The sequence below is a fragment of the Pristis pectinata genome, chromosome 15 (assembly GCF_009764475.1).
Source record: "Pristis pectinata isolate sPriPec2 chromosome 15, sPriPec2.1.pri, whole genome shotgun sequence".
In the NCBI taxonomy this organism is placed as follows: domain Eukaryota; kingdom Metazoa; phylum Chordata; class Chondrichthyes; order Rhinopristiformes; family Pristidae; genus Pristis; species Pristis pectinata.
Genome location: NC_067419.1, coordinates 27,035,626 through 27,053,667, shown reverse-complemented (window position 1 = coordinate 27,053,667; position 18,042 = coordinate 27,035,626). Strand labels below are relative to the sequence as shown.

The 18,042-nt window shown below is 36.3% G+C and overlaps 1 protein-coding gene across 1 annotated transcript in view; it reads right to left on the bottom strand.

Annotated features, from left to right (window-relative positions):
- LOC127578284 (forkhead box protein P2-like) overlaps positions 1-18,042 on the bottom strand; it is a 309,971-nt gene that overhangs the window by 50,770 nt on the left and 241,159 nt on the right. The window contains 4 exon segments of the mRNA XM_052030109.1: positions 3,648-3,752; positions 9,081-9,291; positions 13,696-13,849; positions 17,353-17,535. Of these exon segments, the coding sequence (XP_051886069.1) occupies positions 3,648-3,752; positions 9,081-9,291; positions 13,696-13,849; positions 17,353-17,535 (653 nt within the window).

Genomic DNA, 18,042 nt, shown 5'->3' with positions numbered 1-18,042 from the left:
GAGCGAATTAACTTTATTTTTATCAATGGATCAAACTGCTTCTAATTCCATTGGAAGGCATCGTCATAGAAAATACTGAATAACATCAAATTATTATCTGACTTGGTAATTTGGTCAAAGGAAAATGTGGAATGCTTTTTGGTTTCTTCAACAACAATCAGTTTGCTTTAAACTGATCTAAAGCATTCTAAGCATACAGCTGAACCTCACAAAACTAGCAGAATATTCTCTAGTAGCACGCACTCTAATGCAAAGCTGTTGGACACCTGGCAATAGTAACACACTATCTTAGAATCTGACAAGTGCACAAAACTTAAAAAGCAAAACAATTTTATTAATCAATCCACTGCTCACAGTCTTACAAAGTAAATATTTTCAGCTGCAAAATTTCTGAAGGAAATTTATTTCTGCATAATTAATACAGGTTGTAGTGTTTAGAAACCAAAATGCAAACAGTCGCTTTCTAAATCGAATTTTACATAACTGTATGTTAAGGGTTATTTGGCTTTCCACCAAGCACTGTTAAAACAGGTGACAAAATAAACTGGATTAGTTGGTAAGTATTTCCAGCATCTCTCTGAACATAACTCTGATTTTTTTTCCCCTTTGGATCATGTATACTATTATTTTAAAAGGTGTCCAAATGATTGAATTTTCTTGATGCTGTAATGTTAATGGAACAAATTTTTATACTAAGTATTTGAATCAACCACAATTAGTAGAAATAGTAGAAATAGTCTCTATTCTATTGTTAACATAGGTTTATAATATTATGGATTTATGGATTCTGGTCAGTTTTGGTTGATGAAGATGTCATGCTAAGCTTGAGCATCTTCAAAGGAAAGACCTTTTTTCTTTATATTTATCCCTGAACAATGGTGTTCACACTGATACATCTCTTTTAGCATAAAAGGCTTTTTCTGACACTAACAATGTTATCTTCATAAGATTAAAACACTATCATTCTTTGTACTGTGATTCACATGTTGGCAGTCTGCTACATACAGGTTAGGAAATAGAAAAGTCTTAACTGACTTTCTTTATAGTACATCTTTCTGGGACATCTATTTGATCCAGTATTTAAAAAAAATACACATAATATATTCTTTAACCATTGGAATAGTTAACAGATAAAATATGCCAATCTTCAAACTTTCCAGGTTTTGCCATTTAACTGTATGTCTTATCTCATAAACTTGTAATGAAAATGTACTGTTAAATGTTGTCAAGAATCTACTGGTGTTTTACGAAGTGAACAGCAAAATGATTAGCTTCTGTCATCACCACTTAATGCAGTGAATCTAACAAGTCTTTGACAATGCTTAACCTTGCGCAAATGTTTATTATTTAACTGTTTATATGACTCTTTTACAAATAGAGTAAAATAAATTCATCTAAGCCTTTATCACAGGTGCTTTCTGACTCTTTTAACAATGATGTATTTTTGTAAGCATGAAATAATCTTGCCACACCAGGGGGCAGTAATCAGCTCCGGCCCCAAACCTCCAAACAGTATGAAGTATAATATATCTAAAAATGTTGTACAAATGTAGAACCTATTTAATAATGATACTTTTGAAAGTGTTAAAAGTTTATACAATAGCACATACCATTATTGAGCCAAACAACTTGAATGACATCATTCAACTGAAAATGGGATAAACTAAATTCCTTAGTTTTATGATTGATTCAGTTTATATCATACTTCCACTTAATACACTAGCCAGCAAACACACTACCTCAGCAATGTAAAGATAAAAAAACATTCAATTCCTTAGATGTTATTCTTCACTTCACCCAAAATCCATTCTATTATCAGAAAAGCAAGACAGCAGCAGTGTGTTTTCTACTGTAATCCCCTTTCCAAATGCTTTCGTGTAACCGTCTTTTAAGAGAAAAACTGTAAACTGCTTCTTAGTTAAGAGAAGTTCCACTTCAGCGCCCAGACAAGATTCCCTTAGAAATTTCCATCAGTCAACTATGTGAATCCACAACATTGGCCTGGATAGGTTTTTTATTCCAATAGTAAGCATGCTTTATTAATTTTTTATTGTAGTACCGTATACTTGCATTAACTCTATTGCAAACCAGTACTGAGCTCTTTCTTTCCTTTTATGAGGCTATGCGTTTAGATTAGGAATGCTCTAAGGCCCAACCACCTTAATGACTTAACTGCTATTCTGAGTTACATATAACATGCTTGGGAAGCTGCAGCCTTTAATTCTGTTTTTCACTATAAAGTTAATGGATTGGAAAACAGTGTGTCTCTTAACTAAGAAGTATTTAATAGAAATCTAAATCTGTTTTAAAGTAAAAAATGTAATTGTCAATAACCTGTATTGTGCATTAGAATTAGTGTTATGACATGTCTGTGAGAAATGGGTCACCAAATGAAGATCAAAGCATTCGTTTTAGTATGACAGTATTTCTGAATTTTATGCACTGGTCTATTTACAATTACAAAATAGAATGCTCCAAGGATACTAAAGAGCACTTTTGTAAACATAGCTATAAAGCACAAATGGATCGGAAATTTCTTACAATGTTTAATGTGCACACATCTCACTATCTTAAGATATTGATTATTGGTGTGTAAGTTTTTTTTTCCACAATTTCTGGTGCTGTTTTAACTCCGCAGAGATATATTAAATATTGATTTAATTATGCATTATGTATATTATTATTAACTATCCTGATTATTATTTCTATACATCTCAAATGTAGATCTAGATCAAGTTTTAACCCTTATCATGTTGAATCAAAATAGCTGGAATCTATTAGTAAAACACTGAGATTGTGGTTTTGTGGTTAATAAAATCTTCACAGATAGTAATTGGCTAATGTTGCAACAATAACCAATAAATCTGATTTCTGTATCACAAACAGAATCTAGTATAATTTAGTAAAATATGATTAAGTACCAATCCAACAAAATGTCTTATTTTTTTTCTTGGCCAATATATTTGCATCTTATTTCGGGATCAATGCCTTTTCTGGTGTTTCTTTCTTGATGCTGAACTGTTTTGCAATACCCTGTAGTCTACAGTACTGTAAACACATCTTCTTTGATGTTCCTGCTAACATCCTGGCAACAAAGCAATGCAATTACAAATGAGCTAATTAACTAAATTGTTGATGGAGCATGAACAGTTCATTCACCCTGTTAGTTGCACCATGACAACAAGGGATTCTCAAATTGTGAAGTTACTCATCTATACAAACTGCCTACAACCCATACCAGAGAAAGAGAACAAGAATGAACAATCCACAAGCCTCTGTCACCAAGCTGTTGTAGTTGTACATTGATTTTAATTGCACTGTCCATTTTCAGAACAGTGGGCAGTTTTAAATTTGCACTTTTGCTCATATACTTCGATCATTAAAGTTTGCTAGTAGGATTCACTTTATTTATTAAGCTGTAAATCAGATGGATAATTTATGAAATTTTGGAGAAAGATTATTTTTCAAAAATCAAATTCTGAACAAGTTGTATGGTTAAAACCCACAAGATGATACACAAAACACATTGTATATTGTGTGATGGAACACCACTGAAATATTAGCAATTTTAAGATTTTCTCTGCATGTGGGGCAACTAATGCAAACTTCAAATGTAGAAATGATCTCAATGACTGTGATAAACTTACTTCAAAAACTGTCCAAAATCTTCACAAATACTTTCACATCCAGGCCATTTACACACACCATGGCCGTAGAGAGGATGACTGGCCCCAGTTTCCTCATGTGATGAGCTGCAGCAGGATAAAACGGTGTCAGATTAATCTCAAAAGCCATAATCGTTGGAGGCTGCTAGCGCCTGTCAGGTTACGATCAGTGACAAATGGGTCAAAACAGGTCAATTGAGCTCAGAACAGTCAGGAAAAATTAATCATTCTATTGAATAGTACAACTGCCAAGGCTGTATGATGTTCCAATTAGGAAAGAAAGAGAGCCAAAGATGGCTGTTAATAAAGAGTGAAAGAAAATGGGATGACTGCATAACACTGCCTGATTATTTAGCCAGGTGACACTGATGTAAGATTTTTCACATCAAAATGCTGAATACAGTCATCACAGCAGAAACACAATAATTTTAACCTTCACTCTACATAAAATTCAACTCTGGGAATACGATAAGCAGTATATTCACTTGATAAAGGCTATTTTAAGAAGCCATGACATCTTGAATTGTATGTGTTAATAATGAGGATTCTCTCTGTTTATTATGCAAAAACATTAAGTGAACATAACTTAAAATTAAATTTTATTTCTTCATACAATCTCATAGTTGAAATGTATGTATTGGCAAATGCAGCAAAGTAATTATTTTCACAAGTGTTTAATGAGCAGACATTGTGTTAAGCTTTTCCTTTATTGTGTAAATATGAACTGCTGCTGAAAAGCAATCAAATATAAATTTATGACTGGGCATTCTATTGTTTCATCATGCAGTGAGGACACTTCAGTGGTTAATTAAGATGGTCAAAATCTAAATATCTATAAATACAAATCTTGTATTTGCCTTAAATTCTCACTAATAACCAATGAATGCTATTAAAATATCCAGTATATTACCTATTTGCTTCAATGGAATACGCTTGTGATTTCCCTCGTGTGCACACACATCAGTTGTACACAACTGGTTTTGTTTACGAAAGTGAAGTGCAAGAAAATGAGATTGCTATACTTTATGAAAGCATATGTGGCATATTGATAGTGTCTTAGGTGATGTTTGATGAACTGTGTACAGAATAAAAAGGCAGCAATGGATGATCAACATTTCCCAACATTTGTAAAATTTGCAAAACAGCAGCTTCTGTTGAAATTCCAATTTACTTTTTAAAGCACTTAGATTTCTCACACCAAAGCAGTCATAAAAAAGATCTTCCATTGTTTCAGTGGCAGCCACATCAATGCAGAGGAGCAAATCAGTCTACAAGAGAGACACTGCAGAAATGAAGGGATGGTTGAGTGGCTATCAGCAGCCTTCTGTAAAAATGAAAGATTTTCATTAACTCTTTCTGCACATTGACAACTTGCGTTCTTAGGGTGTGCTGTGAGCACATCAAGATATGCTTATCAAATATCTGTGGTACTCCATTATTTGATTCTAGACCATCAGGTCAAAAGTAGTGTATCAATATTTAGATTTCCTACCTCTAACTAAATGAAAACTTGACATTTGCAGGAGGTTTCAGCCAACTGATGGGTCATTTTTGCCAATACCATTGTGAACATCGTGGGAATGAATAAAGGGTAAACAAGTATTTTTGACTTTTTTAAGAAAAAAAAGTGGAATATATTTAACAGATAAGTAAAGCTGTGGTGACAAAACGAGGAGACTGACTACAGAAACAGAAAGATGGGATGAAAAAAAAGACATTTTTAAAATTTGTTTAATTTTCATGATAATTGCAAATAGCTTTAATATTATAATAAAGTTTTCCCAAATATTAACTTGCAAAAAACCTGTGAAGTATATCTAATGTTGTTAGTAATAATTTCAAAGTTAGATGCAACTTTGGAGAAAATCCTATTCAATTCTGTTGTCAGCAGTCTTCTATGATAATACAGAGTACTGCAACTCTAAACTACCAAATATGTTTGAAATTTGTTTATAGGAAGTTTGTTGTAGCCTAAAATGAGATGGAGAGATAATTTACAATTGCTGCATTGATGCGCAGGAGAAGCATGTGATGAGTTCTGATTCTGTTGGAAATGGTTTATCACTTTGTCATTAATGGGGATTGTTTGTCAAGAATAATTGGTTTTCTACATCAATATAATTGTGTTCTTTTTCAAAAGAATTTTATGGTTAAGAGTTAGGGCTCAATTTTTGTTCCTTCAAGCTTACCGCACATATATGGAGTGTTTGAGCTGAAAAAAACTGTTTAATGATTTGTTTATGTATTTTGTATGAAATCCTTTACCTGAGCAACATAGGTACTGTTTCAATCCAAGAAATTCGCACCAACTGTAAAAGCAAACTAACTCTTAGACTGGTAATTTTAGGTACATGTAATTTTAGACACTGCCTCAACAAAGGGCAGAATCTATATACCACTGTTCACAATCTAAGATCTTTGCAAAGTGCTTTACGAACAATTAATTGCTTATGGATGCAGCCACCATGTCTTGTAAGAATTGTTATATAGCCAAAATGTGCAAAGCAAGCTTACTACAAATGACAATTAGATAAATAACCGATCATCTATTTTGAGTACCATTTGGGTGATACATTTTGGTCAGGACACTGAAGGAACTCCTCTGCTGTCCTGTGAATGATATGTTGGGATCTTTAACGTTCACTTCAGAGGGCAGTGGTGCCTTGGTTTGACACTATATCCAAAAGCAGCTCCTCCATTGCACAATTCCCTCAGCATTACACAAGAGTCAACCTAGGTTACGCACTCAGATTCCTTGGTTAAAACTTGAGCATACAACATCCTCAATAGCAAAAGTACTATCACTAAACCATAAATGACACTCATTCATACATGAAAAGCAACTGAAATGCCTTAAATTATTTTAAAGTGTAAACTATTTGGATTAGTTGAACGACTAACATAGGGATCTTCCATTGGATGTAGGTTACCAGAATCATGTTTATTAGGCTTAGGTAGTTATATGCACCCTTGAATAAAAACCTGCTCTTCAAAGACTAAACTTGTAGCAGAAGATTTATATTAAGAAGATACAAAAGCTGAGAACAGATGAAAGTCCTGTGATTTAAATATTGTATTAAATGCTGTTACACCATACTCTACGGTGACTTGTACAAAAGGTGTAGCAGAGGTTCCGGTTCCATTCATTCTCTTCCCCAAATGGACTAGTAAACACCAATCAAAGTCACCTTCAAGCACTGTAGCAAATCAGTTCATCTAAAGAGAATTCATTCTTTTGAATCTTGACTGACAGATTAAACATCAATGTTTTCTCCTTCCAGCTACCATATTTCTATATAGAATGATAAAATTACCAACATGACAACATCAGACTGATTATATGCATAACTATTAGATCAGTTTTGAGAATTCTCTGTTTTAAGCTTATCATACCATTGAATTCACAATGCACTTTACTTTCTTCTGATTCCATCCAATCATGTCTTTCATTTTAATTCTTTTATTGATTAATCTTAAAGAACCATGTGATTAATAAAATTTTGTTTCTCTGTAAATCTACAGCACAGCTGGCAGATACTTCAATGATGGCTATCTTATGAGTTGTGAAGATAATTTACTGTTGTTGCAAAAAGCTCAAAAATGTTCAGAAGTTTCCTGAGCATGAGGAACACCCCCCCCCCCCCATATTTGACAACCATCCCAAACTCCCACAATCATCCACCTTTCCACACCTACAAATCACTCCCCACCTCCATCTTCCCCAATAGTAAAATAGGGAAACAATGGTAAAATATGGAAACATGAAGCAAGGACCTTGTATTTGTTATGGGGTCTTGGTGGCATAGTGGGAGTGGACTAAAGCAAAACTATTAATTCAACAGTTATCGCTTTAAGGACACAAATACAATGATGGGACACCAAACTGATGATTTGATTTGTGTCGCTGAAGAAACAAACAAAGCCTAAGTGTATCAACCAGAGGAGAGACTATTTGATGTTGCATGGCTTCTGGTCACTGGCCAAAGGGAAATATCTACTGGAGGGTGAATCAATGGGCATCTATTCTCATTGTGTTGTAGAGTAATGCTAAAGAGGATTAGTTGACAGAGAAAAAGATAGGAAATAAATATAATGGGCCAGAATTTGTGGTTACAATGGCAGCAAAACTATGAGCATTTGTCACCTCTGCAAAATAAAAATGACTGACTTCAGGATTTCAGTGCATTGTCGACATGGTCCATTGCGGTCAGTAACTCAGTGTTTCATAGATGAGATGTGCATTAGAATCAAAATAAATCGTGAATTGATGAAAAGTTAACCTATTTATGAACAATTTTTGTTGGTGGACTCCCCAAAAATATCACATTTAGTTTTATGATATCTAAATGAGATTTTTTTTAAGGAGTACTGAACTATAACTGGTATTTAGCAAACTCCTATGACCTGTAGTTCCCTTGGACAAGTAATTCAAAATATTATTCACTTTAAAATAACCATGTTTTCCTAAAAAAAATTGTTTATTATATTTTAGCTCCTACTTTAGTTTTAGGTCTACATTTCAATTGCCACTGATTGCAAATCCCAGCCCATAATGTAATTAACACATTTTATGTACTGTTACAGAGGAATACATCTGAAAGGCACAGTTCTCAACTGAATCTTTACCTCCCAAACTTGCATATTGAGTAAAAGAATGTATTTAACTAGTATCTTGACTTAACCTTTCATGAGAGCTAATTAATTTAAATATGTTTTGATATTTTTCACTAAACTGCATGAGATGCTTGCCAGCTCTCTCCAGTGGTCAACAATCTTGCAATTGTCCTAGCAAAAGTACAAACAAAAAACTTGCTAGAATATTGCTCCAAAAAAACAAATCCATGGAGCTACAACAAGACTGACTCAAGTCATTTCATGCAACAGTGGCAAATACACTTCCATGCAATTGATGCCATGGTACCATGGATTTGTAAACAAGTGAAGAAGATTTTTCACAATTTTCTGTGATGAGGTGATGCTCTTTCAAAAATCTTGGTGCAGAATGACTTCAGCAAGTAAAAATTAATTCCATAATGAAAGACAAATTAAATAAATTCAGATGTTTCGAAGAGGGACAAAGTATAATCTGGTTTTGGAGCTACAACTCATTCTATTATTGAAAAGTTTGTTGATTTCAATAAGAAAACAAAAATAGGCAGGAAAGGAACATCGATGTTGTAAGCAGTGCAGAACAAAAAAGCAAGTGGGAATTTATAGGACAGATGCAAGACCAAGATTTGTCTAATGATTATTACAGATTCCAAACAGTTATACACACAAGCAGTCAGGATTACTCCTTATTGAACAAGTAAGGAAACAAGACAACCAACTTACTGTAAATTTGCGATTGCTGAAGTTTTAGATATATTGTTTCTATATGCAATCTGGGCCTGTTAACACTTCTTTAGTTTTTACCTGTCTCTTCTGGTTGTGAGGACTGAAGTCTGTCCATTCATTAACGAATGATGAGTTATTGGTGGTGATGCTTTGGAAGTGGTAGTGGAGGTAGTAGAGGAAGAATTATTGGCGGAGAGATCCAGCCCGCCATGCTTCAAAACGCCGTCTTCCATATTATGCACGCCGGTCACTTCTTTCCAGAGCTGCTGAATCTCTGCAGGGCTTAATCCTGGAAAATTATGCACAGATATTTCTCAGAAATGAATGGATAAGTATTACGGTAACGTGTATGAATTTTGATTCAAGTCAGATCTCTACCAGTTTATATTTTTAAGAACAATAAATAAATATTCACTTGAATTACTATGGATTACTCTGTAAATGTCATTTTCTGTGCTCTCAGCAAACTGTTACGATAAAGCCATACACGCTCTTTGGCTTCATGGCAGGGGCTATGAGTTAACATCATCATTGTTTTGGTTGCTTAAAGGTAAAAATCATGGATTACTTAGTGGTTTAAGTTGATAATTCAGCCTCAGTTGAGTTCCAAAACATTCACCCTCATTTTTTTATGTCTTTTCTGGAAGTTCACTAATGCTGTAATGAAAAGACATCATAAAGAATTTTATTACTATGATGCTAAGAGTTGTGCAAAGGAAACACATAAGAATTAGAGAATTCTTATGATTTACATAAAAGAGAAAATCCTGTTTGTGTTTGTGATGTGTAATTCACTCCACCGAATTTTCTTCACTGTTCTCCCCAGAAAATGTACCCCACTGATTGAAGAAATAGGAAAAAAAATCATAATTTAAATAATAATTTGCACTTAAAGTAGGAAAATGCCCCAATGTGTTCACAAGGGAAAAAATAAACAGGGAATAAATGGTGAACCATAACTGACAACATGTTCACTTCAATAAGCTTAAAGAAGCTTTCAAAGTAGAGAGGTGAAAGAATAGCAGTTGGTTTAGAGGGAGTACTCCAGAGAGTGGGGCTGAATGTAAAAGATCTACTATACACAGTCGAGCAAATGAGAAGAAATGTTCAGTCAAAAGACTAAAGGGCACTGAGGCAAAGGAAGGCAACACTAAGTGTTAAAAATAGAGAATAAGACATTTGAATGGTTTGAAGATAGGGGCCAAGATCTGAAATTGAACTAATCAGGCAAGAGTTAGCTTATGCAGATTGGTGAAATTGATGATAGCAGGCATGACCAATTGTCTTAAAGATAGTGTGGCTGAATGCTGGAACTCTTTGAGGGCAGATGATGAAAAATCAGGAAAGACCTATAACAGAGATGCCATCTACCATCCCTGGAATGAATTCCAGAGGCAGAATACAACATACTGATGCTATTACATAGTACCGAGGGATGCATTTCCAGACAAGCATTATTTATGGTGATGGGGAGGAGGGGGGTGATCTATCAAAATTGACTTTATTTTTCCCACTATTAAAATAAATCTCATTCTTCCACAGTCTGACGAGAGAAATGATTGTGGAGTTTATGGAAATTTAAATAAAGTACATCAAGTTTATAAAGGATACATTTGAAGCTGATGTTAAGTGTACAGATGCTGTCATAAAAGACAGCACATAAACTGCTGATGGGCACCACCATATTGTTAACTCTATGGTCTGGAGGACAGGAACAGGCCATTATGGGGAAGCCATCACCAGCGATGATATAGAGATCTTTTAAGTTAATGGCATATTTATATCCAATCCTTTTTCTCATACCCTATTTCACCCCTCATTCCACCATCTCTGCTGGTTTACTAGACACAGACACTTGAAAAGTACTCCTTAGATTACCTCTCCCCTCACCATAACCATGACTGATGCACCTTTTACTACTTGGATCCCAGGAACTCTGACTAATTCAGGCTCCAGCAGCTGAGCAAAAAGACGATGAATCCAAAGTCACCTGATGCTCTCAGTCACCAGATCACTGGCAGTCCATTCAAAGTAGAAGGTTTACAGGAAGAATTTTCATGTGGTAGGTCTTCAAGCACAGGGCAGGGTTGGTAGGGAGTGGGTGGGAGAAATAGCAAGGATGCACACAATTTCTGACCCAGACGACTCAGATGATGTCTATAGTGAGGCTGTCCATGGATGATGGACATGCACATCAAGATGCATGGGGTGTCAAAGAAAATGAAGGAATCAGCTCCAAACTTACACACAGTCTCAAGTAGTGCTTGGACTCCATCCTTCCCAATGATCAAGCAGCATCTGAAAGCCAAGACCTCTGTTTCCATCACAGCTCATGCAGAATCTATAAAAGTCTAAGTCCGGTTGTGAAATTCAGCTTATTGTGGTGTAACGTGTGGTGAGAATTTTGCCAGCATGGGACAGGATCTCAATGTTCATAAAGCCTTTGGTGGTGTCAACACACTCTAGCAATTTCTGTCCAGCCGAACACAATAACCTGTTACGGACTAGGTTACTATTGGTGAAAGTTCCTTTAAGATAGAGCATAGTGGTGTGTGTGTGTGTGTGTGTGTGTGTGTGTGTGTGTGTGTGTGTGTGTGTGTGTGTGTGTGTGTGTGTGTGTGTGTGTGTGTGTGTGTGTGTGTGTGTGTGTGTGTGTGTGTGTGTGTGTGTGTGTGTGTGTGTGTGTGTGTGTGTGTGTGTTGGCGTGGTTACCACAACAGAAGATAAAGGATGTAATGACGTTTTTGAAGCAGTCAGTCGACGTCCGTCAGAGGACAAGAGAGAGAGAGAGAGAGAGACTAGACTGCTAGTCTCTATCGATGGATGAAAAACAGTAACTGTGTCTGTCACTACAATCCACATATGGATTTTTGGAACAATCCGGTGGAGTCCACTTTGTCGTTAACCTGTTGAGGGAAACAGGTATTTGTGTGGACGGCCATATCTCAGATCCCTTTCAGGGTGGCAGATACTTCGGAACAAAGCAGTGGAGTTCACTTTGTTGTTGACCTGTAGAAGGAAACAGGTATTTGTGTGGACGGCCACAATTCAAGTGCCTTTCGGGGTGAGGCAGATGCAGTGGAGTGGTCACTGCTGAGTAAACACTGAGGTGTCATTTGGGTTCCAAAGTGGAACATCTAGATTTCGTAATTACTCTCTATTTTCTCTTTACGTTTTGTCTTCAGTCAACGGTGGTTGTTGAAGAAGCCTTTGCTCATGTTTCACCTTATGGCTTGCCGAACTGAACTTTGAGAACCATTCCTGGACTTGGAGTTTGGGAATTTGCCATACACACACTACGAGTTTAGTTTTTGGGGTTAATGTTTAAGATCTAACATTTTTACTTCTAACACTCTAACATTTTTACTTCTATTTCCCTTATTATCATAAGTAGTTATTAATAAAATAGTTTTAACACTTATACATGAATCAGTGTGTTTCTTTTGTTGCTGGTTCGTAACAAACCACAGAGGTAACATCTGGGTAAATGGCAATAGCTCTGTGCAGCATGGTGTCCTCCCTTCCACCACCGGCACTTGAACAGATTTGTTGCCAGTTAGCCTAGTCTACTGTCACTAATGGTGAGACAGAGCAGTCCAAAGCCAGCTCAAAGCTGCTCAAGGCTGTTTCTGTCCATCTGCACTGAAAGGAAGCAGCCTTCCACCAAGAAATGTTCAGAGGAATTACACAAGTGTGATCAGTGTAAGTTAATATATTGTAGTGGATCATCAAAATACAGGTATAATTTTTTTTGCATCTCCAAGCAAACAAATTCAATATCTACCCTGCATCATTTTCAGGTTTATACATTATTTCTTTACAATAACTTGACAGCTATACACATTTAGGTAACTGAACATTAATAAAAAACTCTGTCATTCTGCCTAACAACGAAGCATCAAATGGACAAAATCCTAAGTGAACTAAATTAAGAATTGAACACTGTCCCTTTCATGTTGCTGCAATGTTAATGCAAATCAATTTGATCACTGCTTTTCTCCAAATGTTATATATTTTGAAAATGTAAGATTATTAGGAATGATTTTCCAATAGCAGGAACAGTGATAACTTCTACAGAGTTGCTGGTACTGTGGGATGTTACACTTCGGCAGACATAAGAAATTGGCTTGGTAACTGAATTGCTTGCAGTATTATTGTACATCCAATTCTATTTATTGATTTTGCTTTCTCTTTCAAAATTTTCTTTAGCCAGGACATAAAATCAGAAAATGAACCCATTTCTTTCTGATAGATCGTCATTTACTTTTAATATGCTATTTTGTATTGTTGGCAAATCGTTCACTGCATTGGCACACAAGTATTCAGGTATTCAGTTTAATTTTCTTGGTAAATCATTGAGAATCACAGGATTTCCTGATTCTTAAAAATTGGAAGTAACATCTCCATTAAATGGAAAAACTGTGAATGGGACAATATTTTTCTGATTTCCGTGATAACCTGAAGTGTTTCCTTGTAAAAACTATCACCAAGGAAAGAAATATACTGACATTATAAATACATATCTGTTTTGAACCTTTCTCGATAGCAACTTAAAACATTGCTCAGAATTTGCTGCGTTCATTGTACGGTATAGATTTAATAATTAAAAGTGAAATTCTATTCCTTGTCTACATTTGATAAATTATAGCATTGTAAAATACATGTACAGTAACCTTTAATGATTTTTTTGTACCTTGTGGCAGAGATTGGACTGAAAGGGACGGCTGTCCAGGCTGGATAGTAATGAGTCCCTGACGTTGTAAGTTCATCAAATGCTGTTGTTGCTGGATTTGTTGCATTTGGAGAAGCTGCTGTTGGAAGACAATCTGCTGGGCTGCCAACTGCTGCTGTAAAAGACACACTTCCAATCATAAAATGTAAAACAGAAACTAAACCTACAGAGACAAGTAATTGTACCCTTTACATCTATTCTATTCAGCAAGAGCCTTATTTCATAATTCTTGAAGAAAAAAGTTCTTAGCTTAGAGGCAAAATTAAGTTTTATATATTTGTATTACTTGTTAAAGCTAAAATATAATTTCCTCTAATTTATTCATAAAATATTGTTATTTTCTGCATTATACACCAGATTTTTTTTTCCTGGAAGAAACACGATAACAGTAATATCAGCTCACCCTTGCATCTGACCTGATGTTGGCTTCACCCACACACATTTCTCATGCAACAATCCTTTTGGGGTATTGGAGAATTTTTGCACTAAGCTAGCCCAGAGAGACATGCACTCACAGGAATAACTATATTTTAGCCAGGCATTGTTGGACTGTGACCACAGACCCCTTAATAATATTTCATTCTTTTACCCCACCCCAACTTCCACAATACAACCACACCCCTGCCATCTCCCAATCAGGTGCCTGACTCTACCTCCCTGTCCCTCTAATCCTCTAAAACAACACTCCTGCTGATCAGTATCCTCTCAAGAATTCTCCAATTCTTTGAACACCCTCCCACTTGATCTTTGCTCCCAATTTTCAGCAACTCCCTCCTCTTGCCAACAACATGCTCTTCATTCTGAACCTCCCACCCCAGACCACAACACAGATCCCAAACTATTTCTCCCCCCACCCCTCAGCTCACTGCAGGACAGGTTCGGTTGGTCAGACCTCTCCTCTCACCCCCCAGCCAACCCAGCCTCCATTCTGAATTCCAGATAGCATACAATTGAAATGAAGATGTGCAACACTTGTCCACTTGCGTCTGAGGCACCCTGCTAGAACTTCTAGGCCAATGTCACTGAATAAACACACAGTTTAATAATGGTTGCATATTGTATTCCTCTTCCAAAAATTTAGTTCCAGTAACTTTAGTGGAACTGAATTTCAGAGTGAAACACACAGTCTGTACTGTATTGCATCATGAGGACTACTAACCAAAGACAAAAATGTTTTAATCATAGAATCATAAAACAGTACAGCACAATACAGGTCCTTCGGCCCACAATGTTGTGCCGACCTTTAAACCTCGCCTAAGACTACCTAACCCCTTCCTCCCACATATCCCTCTATTTTAAATTTCTCCATATGCTTATCTAGTAATTTCTTGAATTTGACCAATGTACCTGCCTCCACCACCACCCCAGGCAGCGCATTCCATGCCCCAACCACTCTCTGGGTAAAAAACCTCCCTCTGATATCTCCCTTGAACTTCCCACCCATTACTTTAAAGCCATGCCCTTTTGTATTGTAATGATGAACAGAGAATTGGTGTGGGGGGGAGGGGAGAGGGGGAAGAATTGCCTTGCCACCACTAATCACACCCAAGAGAACTGGTTGCAAGTTGACCTCGCCTCTCACCCATTCAATTTCACTGGCTTCAGTGGAACCAAATTTGCAGAGGTGAGTATAAACTGGCGACAGATACTGCAGCAACCAGACACATTTCTCCCCATATGCTTTATGCCCCAACCAACTTTGATGTGGTTCAACACCAGACGACTTTTAAAATTTGCTTTCAGTCAGTCACAACAATGTTCAGGATTATTAATATAAAAATAACCGTAAAGAAAAAAGGGAAAGATCTTTCTCTCCACCCTAACTGCAACCCAATTACACATTTTTCATCATTTTAAATTTTAAGATACAGAATATTTCAGAATACAACAGTGCAGTCTGTTCATTATAATACTAATTTCTGGGAGCACAGTATACATTGAGAGGAGCAATTAAGTGCAAAGACACAAATCTTGTTCAATTGTGCTTGACTTACTCTCCTGTTCATGTGGCTGATCCACTAAAAGGAAAAGCAGGTATTTAGGATCTCTCATAATTTAAAGTGGCATTGCTTTTATTAAAGAGTTGTCAATCTTTTTCCTTTTGAAAGGGGGAGATTTCGGAAGGTTTGATACTATTTTGTCATGCCCATATAGCACACAAGTGATAGAAGACATCATTTCAGCATTTTTGTCATTAATACATTTATTAACATACATTTATTAATAAGCTAAAAAAGCTTTGCCAATGATTTTCATGAATATGTCACCATTACATGTCAAGCACTAATAAGTTAATGCTAGACAGCTATGTCATAATAAAAATATGAACCCAAATACTTTGTCCAAATATTCATATTTTATCAAAATTAGGACAGCTAATTTCAGTTACCAAAAAACCCTTCACATGCTAAGGTCACCTATAACATTAAATTTATCCATGGCCATTGTATAACATTTTCACAGCAGTAGATCTTTCGAGGCAATGCTGCTTTTGCAGCTGAATAAGTTTGGTCCTTAGTGGCCCATGAATGTGGTCTCAAGTGATCTATTAGTAAACTGGGATGTAGCCTTCATAGCATTGCCCTGTTAGCTTTCTTTTCTTCTCTTGTCGGAATACATTAAAACTGGGAATACATTCAAGGCAGAGAAGTGCCCTATTACAGGAAAGAGCCTAACTTCCAATTTTTTGAGGCATTACAAGACAAACTGGAGTACTTGGGACTCAGGAGGATATGAGAAGGCAGTCACACTTCAGAGGAAGACAAGCTGCTGTGGAAGACCTTTTGCTTTAGTTTGGGGAAAAGCAAAACTTCTGATGCACTCACTGGAAAACAGACTGCATAATGGAGCAAGTCATGTGGATGGCCCAAAGCCTCAGGAGAAATAAGGGAGCAATTTCTATTCCATATTTGATGGCTGCATGAAATTCTGTTCACAAATCCAAACAGAAACAATGCCTCAGGAGGTCAATGCTGCTTCCTGTACGCTTGCATAATGTGTTTCTTGAAGATAATGTCCACGATACCTGCTGATCAATTTAACTACTTCAACATGTTTTGTTTGTATTATGTTTATATTTGATTCAGTTTGCTGACAAGAGCTAGGTAGGCCAGAGAAACAGGCCTGTCAGGTTGATTTATGAGCACATCAAACTGTAACTTTCTGCTCGCCAGTCCAAACCTACAGTAGCAGTTCATTAATCAGGGACCTGTGACTTTGAAGTCTATACTCAACCTGGGTTTTTAACAGTAGGCTAAATTTGCATGCTCTCTGAGCTGTACCTCTGAGGAAAAACTGAGGCTCCCTCACCAACTCAGAATCTCTGTGACTACAAGATAATCAGTACTTTGTCCATCACACAGCTTGCTCTTTGTACACTGTGATTCATTAACGAACATTAAAAGACAGCAGCTTTGGATTATAACTCTCGAGTTCCACACTACAAAGAAAGGAACATGAGAGAACTACTGTCATTGTTATTAGACTCAGCAAAATCATGATAATGTACCTTTGACAACCAGAGCCTTGTTACAGAAAAATGTGATCCTATTCTTGCCTCTCTCCCGCCTCCTCTCACCCTAAACTATTATGTAGGCAGCCTAGTTACTCAGTGCTTACCTCTTTTGATTGCTTGCCTGGGTGTTGCTGCTGCTGTTGCTGCTGCTGCTGCTGTTGCTGCTGCTGCTGTTGCTGCTGCTGCTGTTGTTGTTGTTGTTGCTGCTGCTGTTGTTGTTGTTGCTGCTGCAGCAACTGGAGGTGCAACTGTTCCTGCTGTTTCTTATAGAATTCTTGAAGCTGTTGCTGAAAAATAATAAATACAGCTGTACAAAATGGTGCCAAAACTTGAGTGCATAAAAGAGACAGAAGGTAAAGCAAAATAAATTTAAGTACCTTTTCCAGATAAATCCCATAGTTAAGTTCATAGTAGAAACTTAATTAATCTGTCATTCCATTCAGCTGAATAACACAAGTCTGTATTTTCAAATGATATGACTGAGCGATTCTGGAAATGGCTTTGCAGGATTTTAATACAAGGGAAAACTTTAATGCTGCTTTTTATATAAAAATCACATTTACAGTACTTTTTCTTGCTTTATCATAATATATACAGTACTTTATCATAAGAGCTGTTTAATTGAAAAACAATTGTAAAGCAAAGCACTTTACAAAGTCTCAGGTAATTTAATAGCGACAACACAATAAGAAATTACCTGTGATAGTTCTGTATCAGAAACACATGAAATGTAGTAAACAACATTAAAAATACAAATTCATAAGTCACTTTCCCATATTTTCATTGCTGCTTTA